The 22,063-nt window shown below is 43.2% G+C and overlaps 1 protein-coding gene across 1 annotated transcript; it reads left to right on the forward strand.

Moving 5' to 3' along the window:
- Positions 1-19,606: 19,606 nt before the first annotated feature.
- LOC131645915 (uncharacterized) lies at positions 19,607-21,003 on the forward strand. Its single transcript, XM_058916106.1, has 6 exons — positions 19,607-19,877; positions 19,981-20,172; positions 20,259-20,369; positions 20,469-20,550; positions 20,643-20,738; positions 20,824-21,003. Exons 1-6 carry the CDS (start codon positions 19,717-19,719, stop codon positions 20,926-20,928), a joined length of 747 nt encoding a protein of 248 aa, XP_058772089.1. The 5' UTR covers positions 19,607-19,716; the 3' UTR covers positions 20,929-21,003.
- Positions 21,004-22,063: the final 1,060 nt, after the last annotated feature.

Raw genomic sequence — 22,063 nt, forward strand, 5'->3', positions numbered from 1 at the left:
GTGAATACCTGACCCTCTAGTCAAAGAGGGTATTTATAGCCCCCAGCGCTGGGCCATGATCTCGCTATTGGGTTGGATTCCCAAGCCCAACTAGGAGACTGCCAGGTTTCCTGAGCGGAAATATCGGAGGTGCGTGCGTGCCCTCTGTCCTGGTTAACCGCTCCGAAGTTCAAGGGAGACGCGGTCTTTTAGGAGCCACGTGGGATCCGTATTGTTCGGAGGGTTTGATATGAAGGAGCCTTGTGCGGAGCAGGGTCCTCGACAACGAAGGTGCTCGTCGAGAATGCTACTGCCGAGCGTTGGCTCGCGGAGAGCACGTAATCCCGCCGAGCGCCACATGATCCATGGATACCGTCTTGCCGAGCAGGTCTACGGTGGGCATCCTAGGCACCGAGGTGGGCCACGGAGGAACTTGGGCCTCTGAGGTTTACTGGGCCGAAACTATGTTGGGCCTAACCTTGGGCCAGTCCAGAACAGGAGCCCCCCAAGTCGGAGCTTTCTGGTCAAGAAGCTGTGACTTTGATGATGCTCGGACTCCATGACCTCGGCTGTCCAACGTGCCCAGAGGAACGGTCTGTGGGTCGGAACGAAACGTCGCGCATGGGCGACACGCGCTGACGTGGCATAGGCAATGATAGCCTAGGGTCTAGGAGGCGGCGTTTGTCAGGGGGCGCGACGCTTCGCCTTCCGAGCCCCTTTCCTATAAAAGGGGGCGAATCTCCTCATTTGGGAATTTTCCTCTCTCTGTTCACTTGCTCGGCTTTAGGCAGACAATCCTCGGGAGATACTTCCTCAGCTGTCCAGCACCTTGTTCGTCGCGACGATCATCGTTCACCGAAGAGTTCCTCTCAGTTATTGTCATCATTTCTTCAAGTAAGTTCGCATCTCCCTTCGTCGCTTTATTCTTTTCCCGTAGGGTTTTAGTGTGTTTACTTTCGCGGTCTTCGTCATCTTCGCTATCCATGTCGGCTGGGTCTGATGCACAGTCGATGCTTCCTCTTCGGGTTATCTAGGCGATGCCCGGGGGTTGGTGCTGGTTAGTGGATCAGATGACGTTCGCGTCGGATCGTCGCGTTCGTCCAGATTCGATTTTTTCGTTGCTGTGTCCTTTATAATTTTCGTGAGTCCTCGGCTGACGAGCGTATTTCCTCGATGGGGGTTTAGCCGGGGGCTCCGCCGCTCCTGCTCTACCCTTTCGCTTGCATTGCGGTGGAAGGGTGGATTTGGTGAACTGTCGAATTCACTTCTCCCTTCTGCGTGCAGGTGAATCTGATTCGAGTGCCAGCTCAGGATCCAGCTCGGAATCTGACTCGTGGACTAGTGGGTCGGATGATTCGACGATGACTAGCTCCGACGTTGAAATCGTCGAGGATGGAAGCGCGCCTCCCCCGGCCGACGATGACCATGTTGATTCTCCTGGTTCGGATGCCGAGGGAGGGGTTTCCCCAATGCCCTTGTTCAGTTATGACTGCACGGTTGCACTCAACTGGATAGCCGACGAAGCTTTGACGGTTGTTTCTCGATACACCGAGTCTTTGGATGGGGCTTTTAAAGAAATTGAGGTTCTGGGAGAGGGTGAGCCGCCAAATTACCAAGTAATTTGCCCGTCGCAAGACGAGCGCATATGCTCTCGGTTCAATGGGGACGGTTTTGCGATGTATGAACATGTGTTCAAGGAGCTCGGCTTCCGGCTACCCTTCTCCGACTTCCAGACTTCGGTGATGGCGTTTCTAGCTCTGGCGCCGTCCCAATTGCACCCGAATGCTTTTGCTTTTATGCGGGCATTCGAGATCGTCTGTAATTATTTGGGTATAGGCGCTACGACCGCATTGTTCGGTAGGTGTTTTCGTGTTCAACGGCAGGCGACAGATGGGCGGTATAGTTGGGTCTCGTTCAGAAGTGCCGACCGGAAACTCTTCGGGATGTACACTGATTCTGTGAAAGGCTTTAAGGACCGATATTTTGTCGTTCATCCGCTCAGCCCGACGGCTTATTCTGCAGTGTCGGATATGGTGGTTGTGCGGGATGCTGACGGGGAGATAGCGAGGGACAAGGACGGACAGGAAGTAAGGGAATTCTGCACGGCATTCCCGTTCTTCTGGTGGAAGGGCCACTTCTCGTATCCTCCGAAATACTACGCTTGGGAGGATGGCGATCTGGACGAACAAGACATAGAGTCGTACTCGGCCCTCTGCAAGTATGTAGATAGCTTCACCATGTCTCAGTGGGTGACGAAGAATGGGGATCCCGTGTTGGACGAGAATGGTGTGCCGGTTGTGGAGCTGCGGCCTATTAACACTAAGGCTTTGTTATCTTGTCGGACCCCCGAGGAGACTCGGGCGTTGTTAGGTCCTGTCTATTCGCCTTGCTTTGCCTTTTCTGTTTGGTGTTTTTGCTAACTCGTTTGTTTCCTTTTCCTTTTTAGATGCTATGCCGGAGAAGGAAGACAAGATCTTGAAGATGGCTCAAGAGGCGAAGAAGATTCGTCAGAAGAAAGGTCGGGGAACTAATGCTGGAGAGAACTCGGCCTCGGCAGGCTCCCCTCAGGTGAACTTGGACGAGAGGTCTCCCAAGAAGCCTCGTCGTACTGAGCCGTCGAACTTGGGGTCCGAACGTGGCTTCGTATTGCCTCCTTGCTACAAAGATGGAGGTTATTTCGACAAGTTTCCCCTGATCACCTCTCCGGATGAAGCCCGTCGGATCGGCGAGATGGATTCCCCGGCTCTCCAAAAACAGCTGGCGTGCGATAGTGCGGCCGTGATGAGGGTTTTGGGGATGGCCCAGGTGTTTGCCAATGGTGGCTCGGGTTCGGCCGAGGCTCTGAAGAAGGCGGAAGCGGCCAGGAAGACTGCCGAGGAGAAGGTGAAAACCATGGAGGCCGATCGTGAGAAGTTGAGGAAGAAGATTGATGCCGCTCTGAAGCAGAAGGAGGGGGAGATCGCGGCGGAGAAGAAGAAAGTTGCCGACCTCCAGCTTGAGTGGGCTCCCTCGGCTGACGAGTTGCCGGATGTGGCTGCTCTGAAGTCTAGAGCCGAGCTTGTGGAGAAGATAGACAACCTGAAGATGAGTCTCGCCGATATGGCCGAAGCTGGGTTCGACCGCGCAGTTCATCAGCTGAAGTTTCTGAACCCTGGTTTGAAGGAGGATAACATCGGGCTTTCTTCGAAGATTTTGGATGGCGCGTTGGTGCCCGAGTCTCCCGGGAGTGAAGAGTAGATAGTGTTATCTTGGGCCTGTGTGCCCGTCTTCTTCGGCCTGTGTGCCATCTTATGTTTTGTTGGGCTACGCCAGGATTATTTTGGGGGCCTGTGTGCCCGGCGTTTTGTTTGTAACATTTGGATATCGTCGACCAATTTGGTCGGCAGTTTAATGCTTTATAATATTGCTTGTTCCTGTCTATTTTGCTTTGCACATTCGAAATTTTGTCGTTGTATGCTTGCATTCCGATAACTGTCTGTTGTGCTCGTATGCCGAGGAATTACCTCAGCACTTGGGATAACTATTAGTTTAATTGGCTACGCTCGGGTATGCCGGGGATCTGATTCGATGCTTAGAATGTTTTTGGTAACTATTAGTTTGTGCTCGGGTATGCCGGGAACCTACCCGATACTTAGAATGTTTTTGGTAACTTTTGGTTTATGCTCGGATATACCGGGGAATTACCTCTGTAGTTATGATTTTCTTGGTTTTATGGACTATGCTCGGCCTAGATTGATTGCCCGGGCGTGTTGAGTACGGTCCGGGTGCGCAGAGCAGGTGTGCGCTGATAGCGAGTACGAGACCGTGATCAGGCCCAAGTTCTCGCGCGTGAACGTTCCCATCGCGAGCTGGGGTTCTGCAGTGCAGGTACTTCCACGGAGGGTCTAGGTGTAGAATCTTCCGTGTGGTTGGTCTCCCCATTCGGTGGGGGGTTCGACCGTTGCTGTCGAGACGTCCTCGCGTTCATACCAATGACGCGGGTCCGTGCCCGGCTAGCACCCGTGTTGGTTACAAGTGTCCGGGTGCGTTAGGTTGTGTCTAACTGTAATAACGTCTGAGTTTTTCAGCGTTCCAAGGTCGAACAAGTTTTACTCCGAGGAGGTCCTCGAGGTAATAGGCGCCATTCTCGGTTTTATCGTAAATTCGGTATGGGCCTTCCCAATTCAGGGCTAGTTTGCCCTCGCGCGAGTCTTTCATATTTCTGCGGAGCACTAGGGCGCCGACTTTGAATTCGCGCTTGATAACTTTAGTGTTGTAGCGGAGTGCTATCTGTTGTTTTAATTTTGCTTCTCGGAGGGAAGATCCTGTTCGGATCTCCTCGACCATGTCGAGCTCTTCCCTCATAGCCTCGTCGTTGAGCTCTTCTTCGAGGGGTGACTCGGTGCGCCGAGAAGGTTCTCGGATTTCCACGGGGATCACGACTTCGGTGCCGTAGGTTAGTCTAAATGGAGTTTCGCCCGTGCTCGAGTGGGGGGTTGTCCTATATGCCCAAAGTACACTATGTAGTTCTTCGACCCAAGCCTTTTTAGCTTCGCCGAGTCTCCCCTTCAGTCCCCGGAGGACGACTCGATTGGCTGCCTCGGCTTGCTCGTTCGTCTGAGGATGCTCGACTGAGGTGAAGTGTTTCTTGGTGTCGAGCTTGGCCACAAACTCTTGAAATTTTCTATCAGTGAACTGGGTGCCATTCAGGGCCGGCCCAAACAATGTAGAGGCCCTGTTCTAATTTTTTATAGGTTTTTTGATAAAAAAATATATTTTTTAAAATTATTATTTACTTAAATTATAAATAATATCAAAAATTAGATAAAACAATTTATTTAAATATATTTTTGTAAAAATTTAATTCGTACAAATATGATTTACATTTTTTTTCTGCAAATTTTTTTATAGAGTTTTTTTAGATCTCATAGACATTAAATCATTATTTGAATTCATATTTATAAAAAAAGATAAATATTAATAAATTTAAATTTTAAAATTTTTTTATTTATAAAATTATTAAAATTTAGATACATCGTGCTAAGATCCTAATGCACTTCCATTAATAAAGTTAAATAAATTGTGATAACGATGTGTACAATTTACAAATATAAATTTTTTATACAAAACATATATTAAATATTTAAAAAAAATTATATATAAAGATTTTATTAGGAACAAGACAAGAAGAAAATTGAATTATAATTGTGAATATTTCACCTAAAATATTTTAAAATTGAGAAGCACCAATATTAATATAATATTTTTTTTTACAATAGATTAACGTGATAAACTTTTATGAGAAGAATATCTAGGAAAAAAACAATTAAAAGAGTTATAATGGTGGGGTCACACCCACAACTTTTTCCACGACTAACAGAAACTCAAGCGTTGGCTATGTAAAACAATAGTACATTTATATTTTTCATAAACAATATATCCTATACTATTAACCGGTTGATTATTAACCATATAGAGTATATCTAAATTATGAGGCCCTTATAATTGCGGGGCCCTGTGTTGTGGAGCAGCTTGCACAGGCACAGGGCCGGACCTGGTGCCATTGTCGGTGACTATGGCCTGTGGTACCCCGAACCGAGTGAGTATGTTTCGTTTGTAGAAACGGAGCACGTTTTGGGACGTGATCTTGGCGAGCACTTCGGCTTCTATCCATTTCGTGAAGTAATCCACGGTGACCACTAGATATTTATTCTGATATGAGCCGACCGGGAACGGTCCGAGGAGATCCATTCCCCAGGTGGAGAAGGGCCAAGGTGAGGATAGAGATTTAAGTTCGTTCGGGGGAGCCAGGTGCATGTCGGCATGACGCTGGCATTTGTCGCATTTACGGACATGTTCTTTGGCGTCTTGCTGCATGGTCGGCCAATAGTAACCGGCTCTCAGAGCTTTCCTTGCTAGTGATCAGCCGCCGAGATGTTGGCCGTTGATCCCCCCCGTGGAGTTCTTGGAGTACCTCAGATGCTTGCGAGGCGTCGATACATTTGAGGAGGGGGACGGAGAAGCCTCGCCGGTATAGTTTGTCCTCGAGGATAGTGTACGAGCATGCTCGTCTCTTGATAGCTGAAGCCTCCTTCGCGTCGGCAGGAAGTTCGTCCTTGGTGAGGAAGTTATATACCGGGGTCATCCAGCAGTGATCGTCCCCGATAGCGAATACTTGCAGAGCTTGCGCGTTTTTGCTTATGCTCGTCCTGGGCAAAATTTCTTGGATTACCGACTTGTTTCCACCTTTCTTTCTCGTGCTCGCAAGTTTGGATAATATGTCGACACGTGAGTTATGCTCCCGGGGGATGTGCTCGACATTTGCCTTTGAGAATCTTTTCATCTTCTCTCTGACGAGAGTGAGATACTCGGCCAGTGTGTCATTTTTGGCTTGGTAATCGCCGCTGACTTGGGAAGCGACGAGCTGGGAGTCGGTATAAATCATGACTTCTCGAGCTCCTACGTCTTCGGCGAGACGTAGGCCCGCTAGGAGAGCTTCGTATTCGGCTTGATTGTTTGACGTGGTGAAAGATAAGACCAAGGATACTTCGATGATGAGCCCCTCGTCATTTTCTAGGATAATGCCGGCTCCACTTCCCGAGTTGCTCGAGGCGCCATCCACATAGATGGTCCACTTATTTCCGGTGGGAGTCGGGCAGTTGGAAATCGAGGTCATCTCGGCCACAAAATCGGCGAGCGCCTGAGCCTTCAGTGCCTTCCTACCTTCGTACTGTATGTCGAATTCGGATAGCTCGAGGGACCATCTTAGCATTCTCCCGGCCATGTCTGGTCGACTAAGAAGCTGTTTGATGGGTTGGTATGTCTGAACAACAATGGTGTGGGCGAGGAAGTAGTACCTTAGTCTCCTGGCAGCCGTTATTAGGGCTAGTGCGATTTTCTCTATCTGTTGATATCGCACTTCGGGCCCTTGCAGGGATTTGCTCGTGAAGTACACTGGCTTTTGTCCGTCTTCTGTTTCTCGGATCAAGGCCGCGCTGGCAGCCTCGTTGGAGACGGCCAGGTAGAGATACAGAATCTCGTTGCAATCTGGTCGGGAGAGGACGGGCGGCTTGGATAGTACTTGTTTGAGATGGGATAATGCTCGCTCGCACTCTTCGGACCATTCAAAGGTCGCTTCTTTCCGAAGCAATTTGAAAAATGGGAGGCCGTGCTGGGCGGATTTAGCGACGAAGCGGGATAATGCTGTGAGCATTCCGTTTAATACTTGTATAGATTTTTTATTGTTTGGGGTAGGGAACTCCGAGAATGCTCGACATTTATCGGGGTTGGCTTCTATTCCTCGCTCGGTTAGATAGAAGCCGAGGAACTTGCCCGCTCGTACCCCAAAGGTGCATTTTTCTGGGTTGAATCGCATCTTGCAAGCTATGGCCCGCTCGAACACTTGTTCGAGATGTGCCGTGTGATCGGGGTCTTCTCGAGACTTGACGATCATGTCATCCATGTATACCTCGAGGGTGTCGCCGATCTCTCCTCGGAAGACCTTGTTCATCATTCGTTGGTATGTGGCTCCGGCGTTCTTGAGTCCGAAGGGCATTACGTTGTAGTAATAGTTGCCCGACTCGGTCATGAATGCCGTGCACGTCTTATCGGACCTTGCCATGGGGATTTGATTGTAACCTGAATAAGCATCCATGAACGATAACAATTTATAGCCGGCCGAGTTATCGACCAGCCTGTCAATATTAGGCAGTGGATAAGTATCTTTGGGACATGCCCGGTTAACATCGGTATAATCAACACACATTCTCCATTTTCCATTAGATTTTTTGACAAGTACAACGTTTGAGAGCCAAGTTGAATACTTGGCCTCGGAAATAAAATTCGCCTCTAGGAGGTCTTTTACAGCTTTCTCGGCAGCCTCCGCTTTTTCGGGAGACTGCCGATGCCTACGTTGAACTACTGCCTTAGCGGCTGGATAATGGAGAGGTGGTGGCAGGCGACCTCAGGGTCGAGTCCGGGCATTTCTGCTGCGCTCCAGGCAAACAAATCGGCGTTGGCTTGAAGACATGCTACGAGCTGCTTCCTCGGTAGATCTGGGATATCCTTGCCGATCTTCACCGCTTTGTCGGGGTTGTCGCCCAGTGGGATGAGGTCGAAGTCCCTGTCTGGGATGGGTCGTAGGGGATGAGTTGCCTTTGGCCCTTTCTCTTCGGCATTCTTCAGCTCTTCGTCGGTGAACCGAGCATCCAAGTCGATTGAGTTGACGTTTGGCATATGTTGATCTTTCCGAGGATGATTGTCTTCGGCCCTCGGCTTTTTGTTGGGATCGGATGGAGGGGTGATCAGCTGCAACCCTTTCACGGAGGCATCGAAGATTCTTTTGGCCGCCTCGATGTCTGCGTTGATAGTGGCTACTCGTCCCTGCTTCGTGTAGAATTTCATCTTGAGGTGCACGGTGGAGGGGACGGCTGTGAGCTCGGCCAGTGTAGGGCGTCCGATGATGCAGTTGTAAAGAGTTTTGCAGTCGATCACCAAGAATCTTGTTTTGACCTGCCTGGATGCTTCTTCTTCCCCGAAGGTGACGATCAGTTCGATGTAACCCCACGGTTTGGTGGTAGCTCCGTTGAAGCCTTGGAGATCGGAACCGACATAGGGGGTGAGGTGCGAGTCGTCCAGCTGGAGTGTTCGGAAGAGATGAGAATACATAATGTCGACCGAACTGCCTTCGTCGACCAGGATACGACGAACGTCGAAGTTCGCCATTCTGGCTCGGACGAGCAAGGGAATTGTAGCATTCGGAGCTCCGCCAGGAAATTCTTCCAAGTAGAAAGTGATCGGATCCAACTTTCCTTTGAATTTCCTCAAAGTAGGGGCAAGATCCGAATTGGCGTTGATCAGCTCGTCGAACTTCCGTTTTACTGAACTGATAGTGAGAGAGCCGGGGTCACCGCCGTTGGAGATGACCATTGCGGTCGGGAAGTATTCCCAGGTGCTGAGGGCGGTCGTCACGCCGACTGAGGGGATGAAGTCTTCCGGTCGAGTGATAGATAGCGCGACTTGAAGTGGTCTGCCGTCCGGTGAATTACCCTCGTCCGAATCCCGAGGGGGGTCCCTTCGGGGAGGGTCCCCCTTCTTTGTATACTTCGTCAAGCGGCCCTCTTTAATTAGGGTCTCTGTGGCATCTTTGAGGTGTATGCATTCGTCGGTTAGGTGCCCGTGACTCTTGTGGTACTTGCAATATTTGGACTTGTCTGTCCCCGGTCTGGTGGGATTCGACTTCGGGGGCCTGATGCTCGAATTCTTGAATTCGGTATTTTGGCAGTCCGCCAGGATTTTCTCGCGCGAGACATTCAAGGGAGTGTAGTCGTTGAACCGTCCAGCTGGTCCCCGACGCTCTTTGGTGTCTCGGGACCTATCATCTCTCCTTTTATCTTGTCCTCGGCGGGACCCTGAGTCGTCGAGGTTTGAGCTGCGAGCAGCGTCATTGCCTCTCGTTGCTTTGATTGTGGTTGCTTCGCCTTCCTCGAAGTCGATGAAAGCCTTTGCTTTGCGGAGGAGGGCGTTCATAGTGTGCACCTTCTCAATTTTTATGGCCTTCTTGAAGTCACTTCCGGGGAGAAGTCCTCGTTCTAAGATGTATCTCTTCATGTAGTCGGCCGTTTGCACTTGGACGGCCTCCTTGTTGAACCTGTCGAGGTGATCCCGAAGAGGTTCATTAGGTCCTTGTATCACGGCCTCCAAAATGGCTTCTGATTTCAGCTGTCGTCGGGAGGCTGTGAAGTGGCTCAAGAAGAGTTCCTTGAGTTCGGTCCAGGAATGGATGGAGTTGGGACGGAGATTCCTGTACCAAGTCATTGCTCCCTTTCTAAGGGTGATTGGGAAGATACGGCATTTGATAGAACCCTTGACGACGTGTGTAATACGGTGAACTGACTTTTTATCGAAATGTCGCGGTTAAGCAAGAGTCGCCACTGACTTTTATTTTATCCAATTTTAGGAAAGGCTAAAAGAACAGGAAAGACCTTTTTGAAATAGATTGAGTTCGGGGGGTAAATTATACAAAGGGAAGGTGTAAGGCACCCTTTGCATCCATGGTTATCCATGGGCTCTTAATTGCTTAGCTCACTTTTGTATTGTTTGAAATGTTTGAAAATGAGGTGTGAAAAGTAAAAACTTTAAAGAAGAACTTTAGCTTGTAAATAAGCGTAGTCTTTTGAAAAGTATTTGAAAATTAGCGGGAAAAGGAGTTTGAATTTGAATTTTGAATTGAGCAAGCATTTAATAGCAACTTCCCTAAGTTTGAAAAAATCGTTCTTTTAGCTTTTCAAGCGAAAGGATCTATCCATGCCATAAGAGGGCAGGAAGCCTTTCAATTGGATGTGCGGGTCATCGAGAGTAATCGTTCGCCATAAGACTGTCCCATGCCATAAAGAGGGCAGGTAGTCTAAGGGAAGGATAGAATAATCATTTAATATCTTTAGGCATCACGCGAGGATACCTTAGCAATAGGGACAAATCATTTACCGAGGCAACATCGAGGGAGTTTCAATAACTTTGAAGGCAACATTGTACCAGAGGGATTACCCTAAAGGTGCGTGTGTGGCACAATCAGGTGGTTCAATTCGAATATTTAATCTTGTATTGTTAGTGATCTAACGTTTGATTGATGATCTTGCACTCCCTAATTTACTAACCACAACAATTAATATTACGGAAATTAAAGGCAGAAAATAAATTCCTACGCTATTACAATAAACACTTGCGGGGATAGGGAAAATTAAAAGACGGAAATAAGAGAAATCAATAATTAATTTTGAATGTTGAATGCCTTGATTCCCTCGAACCTTGATGGACCCTGAAAATTAAGATGAAAATAATAGGGGAGTGAGTGTATGTGGAATTCATTGACATTGAAACAAACCCTATTTTATATTTTATAAGGCAAAATAAAATAAAAATATTATTTAAACAAAGTTAGAAAACTTAGCTTTTTGATCGGGTGAGACGCGTGGCTGAAAAACCCTTTGTTTAACCCTGAACAACTACAAGGATACTAAGTTAATGGACAACATCTACCAATGACAGCGATTAGTTATCATGTTAAAATCAGGGTTTTTAAAGCATAAGAACATTTAATTAGCCCCAAAATAATTATTAATTAAAACTTTAATTAAATTATTATTGTAAAAAATTCTGATATTATGGGAAAAATCGAGTTATCGATAGAAATAAATTTATGTAAAAAAACATTATTTATAAAAACAATTTATTAGATAAGTAACACAAATAAATAATAAATAATGAAAGAATTATATATAAAAGAAGAAATAAAGATAATTATATAATTAAAAAAATAAAATAAAATAATTTAGAGAAACTTAGCTGGGATCAGGTGTGGTAGCTTCATGATAGACCATGATGGACTAGCACCCTCAGGTGCGTTGGATCTAGCTGACGAGAGATCTAATGGAGGAGAACGAAGGTACGTCGTAGTCTTCGTATGGGCTGCGTGTACTGGATTCTGTAGTTAGAAACAATCGTTCAAATATAAAAGTAAAGGGCAGGACGCTGGGAATCGATCCCAGGTCCTTTGGGTAACCGGCTTATCAAGTTAACCACCTGCGCTGCAATGGTTAGTTGTCTTTGTATACATCACCAATCTATAAATAATGAAAAACAAATAAGTCAAAGGGAATTCAAAGAACCAGTCAAACTGGGTCCACGTGTGGCATCCTTGACCAATCCCGTTAGAGAAAGGTTGTGGGACTAGCTGACCGACCAATAGCGTGAGGGGAGAGGAATGAATCGTTTGATCCACCAATGGGCAGCATACACGTACAGTCCAAGGAGTCAGTGGCACTGTTCATTGTCTTCCTCATAGTGCCCAGAATTTAGCAAGGATTTCGCTACCAACCACCTGCGAATTAGCTGCCAGTATTTCGCAGCAAACCTGTAACCTTAAAAAACTCAAGAATTAACGTTAAATGCAAAATTAAAAGACTCAGACCCCCTTAAAATTTCCTTCTGATCATGAATATGGCCTTAGTTTTCAACGAATCCTCCTTCATCATTGAATCCGACAGAAAAATTTCCTTACATTCTAACCATGGTGAACCTTGATTCTTACGTGTAAACCTCAAGCCAATGTTTCTAATCCGTTCTAAATAATGTCAGAAACTCATACAATAAGTTAAATTCATTTGAAACGCAATAACAAGCAAAGTATGAGAATTACAAAACACTACAACAAATTTGTCCTTTAGCAGCGCATCTACGAAAGCGCTTTTGGGAAAAGCGCTGCTATAGGTTGCGCAAAAAACAAAAATAAAAAACAAGGGAAAAAAGCGCTGGCAAGGGGGGGGGGGGTACGAGAGCGCTTTCTAAAAAGCGCTGGTAAAGGGGGGGCTACGAGAGCGCTTTATAGAAAGCGCTGGTAAAGGGGGGGGGGTACCAGAGCGCTTTCTAAAAAGCGCTGGTAAAGGGTGGATACGAGAGCGCTTTCCAAAAGCGCTGGTATAGGGAAAATTAGGTATATGGTACGAAAGCGCTTTTAGAGAAAAAGCGCCGGTATAGGTATACCTATGAAAGCGCTTTTGAAAAGCGCTCTAGTAGCTCATTTTAAAATTAAATTTTTTAAAACAAATTAAAACAAACGCGCGTTCTGTATTTCATTCTTCATTGTTTCTTCATTGTTTCTTCACTGTTTCTCACAAACCCAGTACCGTCGCCGCCAACCTCCACACAGCCGTCATCGTTCTTCTTGCCAACCGTCGCCGCCGTCGCCGTTCGTTCTTCTGCTTCGTTCACAGCCGGCATCGTTCTTCTGATTCGTTCACAGCCGTTCATTCTCAACATCTCCTCTCAGCAACAACAACTCTGAATTCGTTTGCAGGTAAATCTTCTATCATCTTTCACTATTTTGTTGTTTCTTGAAACCCTAATTCTGGAAATGTGAGGTTGAAGATGAAAGTGAGGTAACAAGGATGAGAGTGTGAGGTTTCAAACCCGGCCCTGTTTTGCTTTGTTTGTATATTAGGGTTTGTGGCATATGTGAGTGAGGATTGAGCGGATTTAATGGGATTCCAAGGGTGGAAATTGTGTGCACCATGTGAGATGCTTAGTAATTCTTTATGACCATGTACATACATATTGAATATGAATGTTAATGAATTCATTTGTTTTTTCAATTCAAATTTGTTTTATCTTGCTTTCAATTGTGATATAAAACTATGCAAATTGTGTGGATGCTAATGCCATGGATGGATATGTAGTAGTGATCATGTAATGGTGAATCATAAATGAATAAAGTTACATGTGTTTGGTGTGAATCAAATTCTGCATTTTATTAACTTGTTTTATGTATGGAAATGTATGCATGTGATTTCATTATGCCATTCCCAAATGCTAGTTCACTTATGTCATGTGAATAAGTAAAAATAAATGAGCTATTAGAGTTAGTTAAAAGTGGTTCTGATAAATAGAGTTTGTTAGTATGAAAATATATTGTGTTAGTGGTGGTGTATTTAATTAACTGCATCGTGTGTGTTTAATTTTACAGTTACTTTGAAGTGTACTTTATAGTTACTTTGAAGTCTATGGTTTCTACTTCTAAAATCATAGTAGTTTGTGCTACAGATTGCATATAGTTCCTTCACTTTTATGATATTTGTATTTAACTGCATCGTGCGTGTGTGTTTAATTTTACAGTTACTTTGAAGTCTCTGGTTTCTACTTGTACAACGCCGATTCAAACCTACCCATCTCCCACATCAAGTCTAACTCAGGTTACTATCCCTTTCTTCTTGCTTATAGTTTGTTATTTTCTCCTTATAGTTTATTGTTTATGGTTCTATTTAATATCAATTTAGTGTCTCTCAACCAATTTTTTGGTTTGTGGACTTATATTACCTTGAAATAAGGTAATGTCTTCTTTAAGAAGTCGGGTATTCTGATTAGGTATTCTGATTAGGTATTCTATTATGATGATAGCTATTTATTATCTTGACAGAATTCCTTAGTACCTGATAGAGAAACCAAGAAGCATTTGTTTAGCTTAATTAAGTCATGGATAAGACATGGATGAGATCAAACCGATTGTCGAAAGAGTACGAGAAAGGGGTATGGGAATTCGTTGAGTTTGCGGTTGCGCACTCCGAAGACCCGCTTCGAATGTCGTGTCCTTGCTTGGGTTGCTGTTATGGGGATAAGGTTGACGGGAAAAAGTTGGGATCCCATTTACTACGGTTTGGAATTGATAGAAGTTATACATGTTGGACAATGCATGGTGAGAAAAGTAACGGGAATGCTGGGTCGAGTTGTAATAGGAAGTATGCTTCAAACGACGATTGCACAGACACATACGATTGCGATCGAGTCGAAGAGATTGCAGAAGCGCTTGAAGAAGATCTTGCGGATTGTCCCAAAATGTTTGAGAGGTTGGTAAGCGATGCAGAGAAACCGTTGTATGATGGTTGTTCAAAATTCACAAGATTGTCTGCGGTGTTAAAGTTGTACAACTTAAAGGCGGACAATGGATGGTCGGATAAAAGTTTCACAGAGTTATTAGCCCTTATGAAAGATATGCTACCAGAGGATAATGTTCTTCCCAATCGAACGTATGAAGCCAAAAAGATGTTGTCTTCTATTGGAATGAGCTATGATAAGATACACGCATGTCCAAACGATTGCGTTTTGTTTCGAAACGAGTATGCAGCGTTGAATGAGTGTCCTAAATGTGGTGCCCCTCGATATAAGAAAAAGTTGTCTCCTGCTAAAGTCTTATGGTATTTTCCTATAATTCCGAGATTTAGACGCATGTATCGTAGTGAGACCGATTCAAGACACTTGACTTGGCATGCAGATGAAAGAATTATTGATGGAAAGTTGCGACATCCGGCAGACTCACCACAATGGAGTAAAGTTGATACTGAATATCCTGAATTTGGAAAAGAAGCAAGAAACCTTCGGTTGTCATTGTCTACTGATGGAATGAACCCGCATGGTATTCAAAGTATCTCGCATAGCACATGGCCTGTGATTCTTATGATTTATAACTTACCTCCGTGGCTATGTATGAAGCGTAAGTACATGATGTTATCTATGCTAATTTCTGGGCCTAAACAACCAGGGAATGACATAGACGTATACTTGGCACCCTTAATCGAAGATTTAAAGTTTTTGTGGGAGAGAGGTGTGGAGGTTTACGATGGGTATAGGAAAGAAAGTTTCAACTTGAGGGCGATGTTGTTTGGAACAATTAATGATTTTCCAGCATACGGAAATCTATCCGGGTACAGCAACAAGGGTCAAAAGGCGTGTCCTGTTTGTGAAGATGAAACCGATACGACACGATTGGCGCTTTGTCAGAAGAATGTCTTTCTCGGCCATCGTAGATTCTTAAATTCTAATCATCACTACCGTGGGTGGAGAAAAGCATTCAATGGAGAGGCCGAACATCGTACAGCCCCGCCTTTTTTGTCAGGTGATCAAATTTTTGAAAAGGTGAAAGATGTGAGCACTCAGTTTGGCAAGCCTTTTGCACATTCAATTGTCAAGGGTGGGTGGAAGAAGAAGTCAATTTTCTTTGAACTTCCATATTGGAAGTCGTTGTACGTAAGACATTTCCTGGATGTTATGCATATTGAAAAAAATGTATTTGACAGCGTTATAGGTACGCTACTCAATATACAAGGAAAGTCTAAGGATGGCGTTAACATAAGGAATGACATGGTAAACATGGGGATGAGAACTGAATTAGGGCCCGTGACGAAAGGAAGACGAACATATCTGCCACCTGCTGTTTACACTCTATCTAGAAAGGAGAAGAAAACATTGTGTAAGTTCCTCAGTGAAGTAAAAGTTCCAGAAGGCTACTCTTCAGATATTAGAAGACTTGTGTCCATGAAAGACCTCAAGTTAAAGAGTTTGAAGACGCATGATTGCCATGTTATAATGGAACATTTTTTACCAATAGGTATACGTTCTATTCTGCCAGAAAAAGTAAGAAGCGCAATAACTAAGCTGTGTTTCTTCTTCAGGTCTATTTGCAGTAAGGTGGTCGATCCCGCGATCTTACCAACATTGCAAAATGAGATAGTTGTTACTTTATGTGATCTTGAAATGTATTTTCCTCCCTCGTTTTTTGACATAATGGTTCATCTAGTCGTTCATCTTGTGAAAGAGACACAACTGTGCGGACCAGCTTATATGAGATGGATGTACCCTGCTGAACGTTATATGAAAATATTAAAAGGGTACGTGAAAAACAGAAGTCGACCGGAGGGTTGTATTGCCGAGCGATACGTTGCTGAAGAAGCGGTTGAGTTTTGTACTGAATATCTGTCAAATGTTCAATCAATTGGACTCCCCAAATCTCATATTGTCGAAAAAAAAGAAGGAAAAAGGCTAATTGGAAATAAAGTTGTGACAGTATCAATGGTCGAACGGGATCAAGTGCACTTGTATGTTCTGCACAATGAGATTGAGGTTGAGCCGTTTGTTGAAATGCACAAAGTTGTTCTCCGAGATTTAAATCCAAATAGAAATGAGAACTGGATAGTACGAGAGCACAATCGAAGTTTCATATCGTGGTTTAGAGATCATATTTATTCAAAGTATCGTTCAGATCCTGCTTCAGTAACAGAAAGGTTGAGATGTTTAGCCTATGGTCCATCTGTAATTGTACTTTCTTATAGCGCATACGCAATTAATGGATACACATTTTATACCAAAGAACAGGATGATAAAAGTACTATGCAAAATAGTGGTGTTACCTTGGTAGCTGAAGCTATGCACATATCAAGTGCGAATGACTTAAATCCGAAATTTGCAAATTTGTCATATTTTGGGGTTATCGAGCGCATTTTGGTGTTTGATTACGCGAAGTTTCAGATTCCTGTATTTGGTTGCAAGTGGGTTGAAAATAATAGTGGCGTACGAATGGATAAGTCAGGATTTTTGCAAGTGGATCTCAATAGGGTAGGGTACAAAGATGAGCCTTTCATTCTAGCCTCTCAAGCTAAACAAGTGTTCTATGTCAATGATCCGACAAGTACGAAATGGTCTATAGTGCTTTTATCTAACAAAATAGTTGATGAAAAAATTGAAGATCAAGGTGATATTGGTGTTGGCATTGAATCTTGTACAAGAAACGATCAAAATGAGAATGAATCTTGTATTAGAAATGATCATAATGAGGGTATTTGGATCAATCCAACCGTCCGCATTGTTAAGAGACGCGTAGTACACAAACCTACCAAGAAAAGAAAGAGACGTTAGTGATAAAGGTAATAGTATACATAGTCCGACTAATTTGTTTTATTCAATTTGGTGCATATTCTCGTTTTGTACATAACTTTTGAACCATGTATCCGCTTGTTGACTTCTTTACATGTAACTATACTATTTTGACGATTCCGGAGCTGCTCATGCACTTATCTTTACATTTCGGGACTATTTTTTTATCGGTTTTGCTTCTGCCCGTAATCAAAAGTCGGGCTTAGGGTCTGAATTTCGGAAAACCGACTTTGTTTTTGAGTCCGTGGCGACGTTTTACCATAGCCATGTAAATTTCGTTCAATTCCGATAACTTTCTTTTTTTACGCTTATTTTGATTTGTACCGATTTCGTTTCCGATTTACTTGTACATGCATGGTTTGACTTTCATTTGACTTGTATAGATTGTTAGCTTATTAATAGTGTACTAATGTGCTTTAGTTTGTTTGATACAGGTTCAATGGCTTCAGATAGAGATGCTCCACCTGAAAACCCACCTGAAAACTTACAAGAAAACTCACAAGAAAGAGTTGCTTCGGATACAAATGCTCCACCTGATACTGAAGCAAAAGAGGTTGCACGAGGCATCACTATTATGAGGGATATCATACGACATAGAGACCAAGGATTAGTATACCGATTGGAATGGAATTCTGATAAACAACCAATTGGTCCTAATTCTGCAAAGTTGACAAGTTATATTGGTACACTTGTCCGTATGCATATTCCAGTCTCCATAGCTACCTGGAAATCGAAGACGAAAAATTTAGAATTGGAGGAGAAAAAACAAGCGATTTGGGAAGAGCTTCAGGTATATATCATATATGGTTAATTGTTGTTATTATCTTGACGATAAATTGTTTAAATTATTTATACTAACACACTATGCGTACTCTTTTTGCAGAGGACTTTTGAGATACCAGATGAACGTAAAAGCTACATACTTAGTTTGGCCGGCAAGAGATATAGAGGGTGGAAAAGTTTTTTGACAAACACCTATCTTAAGGATAAAGATGGAAAATTTCTTGAAGTTGCACCGGGACGGCCAACAAAGTATGCGACCTTCATTGATGAAGCAGATTGGGCTGAGTTTGTAAAGCAAAGAGATGAAGCTTTTCAGAAAAAGAGTGCCACGAATAGGGAGAGAGCATCCAAACCCGCGTATCCATACAAAAAAGGGCGTTTGGGATATGCACGCTTAGAGGATAAAATTGTAAGTAAATAGAAATTCGATTTAATTAATTGTCTACATGTGCATGTTTTAATTGACGATTTTATCGTTTGTGTCAATGCATAGTTGGAGGAGACTAAAAGTGAGGAAGCTTCACTTCCTGTACATGTGTTATGGAAGGAAGCTCGTGTGGGCAAGAATCACGCTGTCGATCCCGATGTTCAGAGAGTTTATACTGAATGTGTAAGTATAATACTGTGTCTTTAATTAAATCAAATGTTTTTTAATATATAAATGACTTTTTATCTCCACTAATAATTATTTAAATGTAAATGAATTACAGGAGACCTTGTCGCAATCGGCATCCACCGGTGAGGAGAGCGTACTTAGTAGAGTACTAGATGCTCCCGAGTATCCCGGTCGGGTGAGGGGTAAGGGTCATGGTGTGACTCCAACCTCTTTTTATAAGAGTTCTAGGAGAAGATCAAATCTTACCAATGAAGAAGTGTTGCAAAAGTTGCAGGAATTGCAAGCACAGGTCTCTGAATTGCAAAGAGATAAAGATATGTATATGAGAGAAAAGTGCAACACTTCATCGGTGAGAGAAACTAGTGATAAGGCTAGTATCAACTATCAAAAGAAATTTCCCGAGGTAATTATAAGTTTTTTTCCTTACAAACTGTTCTATTTTATTAATGATAATGACTTTATATTTACTTTTGGTTTAGGGCATTTCATCTTGCCAACTATACTTATCGGAACCGAATTATCGACTAGTTGGCAAGGGAAAAGTGCACAACACTTCGGGAGATTTACTTCACCACAGACCGCTCCCGGATGGACACCTGAAAGTATCGGTGGATGTTGTATTAGATCGTGATGCGATTCTACCGGTACCTGACATGGTCTCAGAGACGACATTGCTGCGAGATGCAATAGGATCGTTTGTTGCATGGCCCTCGGAGCTCATTACCATTAGTGATGAGGTAAATTGAAAACGATTATGAATCATTTAGTTTTCGAATGTCAATTCTAAACCGTTTATTAATTATGTTTTACATTTTATTTTTAGACTGCTCCTATAAAACCCGCAATTAAGGGTAAAGGGATTTTACAGGAGGAGGAGTCTGTTGCATCGCTAAAAGAGGTACATTTAAAGTGTTAATATATAATCTGAATCAAAATATGCATGATTTTATATTTTACCTAACTTATATGATTTTTAGGCATCCGCTCGGGAGTCACAACAAGTGACGCAGCAGGTTCGTAGCGTACCACCCAGTGGTCCTCCGAAGCAAGCGGCAAGAAAAGGCGGTGCTTTTGTGCCTCGATACCGGGCGACACTCGCAACAATGGTTGATATGTCCGATATGAAGGATGGTGCTTTACGGGAAATCGATATGGATGAAAGTGTCTTCGGTATTGAGTTCAAGTCACATATTACAATTGACGACTTGCAAGAGATTTTTGACCAGGATCAACTAGGCGTCAGTAATATGCAATCATACATCCGGTAATATTCACTCATCCGATATATTATTTAATTAGTCCCACAATATAATTTATTTACACTTTTCAATAAAAAGAATCTAATGTTTATTATGTTTTTATTTAAGGTTGTTGTATGACAGAGTGTTGCGCGGGACTGCATTGTCTAACAGATTCCGGTTCGTGTCTTCCGCCCATTGCAGCGGAATGGAAATTGTTTCGGATCCGGAATCTGTTAGACAGCGCTTAGTCGATAGATTCATGTCCACCGGCAATACAGAATGTCTGCATCTTTGGGCGTATAATACCCGACCAGTAGGGTTAGTTTCTCATTCTTTATTCATCTAATCTCTGTTTCTTTAGTGTATAGCAATATTTTCATATAACCTATTGTTTTAATTTATAGAGCACACTGGTTGCTGCTTGCTATCAACCCGATAAGGGAAGTCGTGTATTATCTGAATTCGGTAAAGGGTGAATGGACCAATTATCCGGCCATGAAGGAAATCGTTGATTTGTAAGTGGGATCGTTCTAAATATATATTCGTGTATATTTATATATTTACTTATTTGTGGGATTGATCTAAACATATGCTTTTATATATTTGTTAATTAGATCAATACAAGTATTCCGTAGTCAACGGGACGCACAGGTATCCCGGACTAAATCAAACAACATCACCTGGATCGAAGTGCAGGTACATTACTTTTCACAAATTTGCTTATAATATTTATGCTACTTGGTAAAACAAGACAACTTATATAGAATCTTATTTGTTTTTCTATGTAGTGTCCGATACAGCGTAACAGTTCAGACTGCGGATACTTTGTATTGAGGTTTATGAAAGAAATCATTCAGGCGAATCAATTAGAGATTCCTCCCACGGTATAAAGTTATAACTTAAGATAATTTCATATAATTTATTACATTTACCTAAATATATTATTCATATTATGTTTTTGTTTTATAGTACCTTGACGAATTCCGTGCTGCTGGGTACTCGAAGCTAAAGTTAGAAGAAATCAAAGAGGAATTGTGTCAATTTTATATTAAGCAATTTTTCATGCAGATTTGAACTATAATATTGTTGATTTTGTAATGATGTATATATATAATTTTGTAATGATGTATATATATAATTTTGGATATTATAATGGTATATATTAGTATATATATTGTCTTACTGATGGCTGAAATAATATAGTCGAAAATATATTACAGGTCGAAAATATATTACAGGTCGAAAATATTACAGGTCGAAAACATTACAGGTCGACTGGGAGGATTAAATTATAGGCTGCACATAAAAATACCTCATTTAGCAACTACAGCGCTTCTAGAAAGCGCTCTTAAAGGTCCACATACTAGAGCGCTTCTTAGTAAAAGCGCTGGCAAAGACCAGTAAAAAAGCAAAAAAAACTAAAAAATTACGCAGCATACAAAAGCGCTTTGGGAAAAGCGCTCTGGTAGGCCCCCCTATGAGAGCGCTTTGTCTGGAAAAAGCGCTCTCATAGGGGGGCCTACCAGAGCGCTTTTCCAAAAGCGCTTTTGTATGCTGCGTAATTTTTTAATTTTTTTTGCTTTTTTACTGGTCTTTGCCAGCGCTTTTACTAAGAAGCGCTCTTAAAGGGGGGTCTACCAGAGCGCTTTTTCCAGGAAAGCGCTCTTATAGGGGGTCCTACCAGAGCGCTTTTTCCAGGAAAGCGCTCTTAAAGGGGGGGTCTACCAGAGCGCTTTTAAAAGCGCTTTCGTAGCCTACGCCAGCGCTGGCTTTGGCAGCGCTTTAAAGCGCTGTTAAAGGCCAAAAAAAGCGCTGTGAAAGCCCTTCCGTGTTGTAGTGAAACATGCATGAAGTTGTTTACGATAGCATGCTTATTCCACACGTGATAAAGGCTTACTAACCATCTGGACTTACCTTTTGATGTCCCAGGAGCAGAATGAGACGTTTTCTTTCCCTTGGACCGGCCTATAACAAAGAATCCAAGTTTGCCCTAGTTTCTTGAAAGTTTGTTCATGGAAACCCTAACTCTCCTCTCCTAATTTTCGTCCCCCCTCCTCTGAATAGGTTTGTGAATATATATGGGAAGGAATTAGGTTAGAACATGGGCTTGGATCATTGCTTTATTTGGAGAAATATTTTATTGAAGATTATATGATTTTTTCTATTTTTGCAACCTATCTTGCACCAATAATTTCTCACGAATTTCTCT

Source organism: Vicia villosa, linkage group LG2, assembly GCF_029867415.1.
Source record: "Vicia villosa cultivar HV-30 ecotype Madison, WI linkage group LG2, Vvil1.0, whole genome shotgun sequence".
Lineage (NCBI taxonomy): Eukaryota > Viridiplantae > Streptophyta > Magnoliopsida > Fabales > Fabaceae > Vicia > Vicia villosa.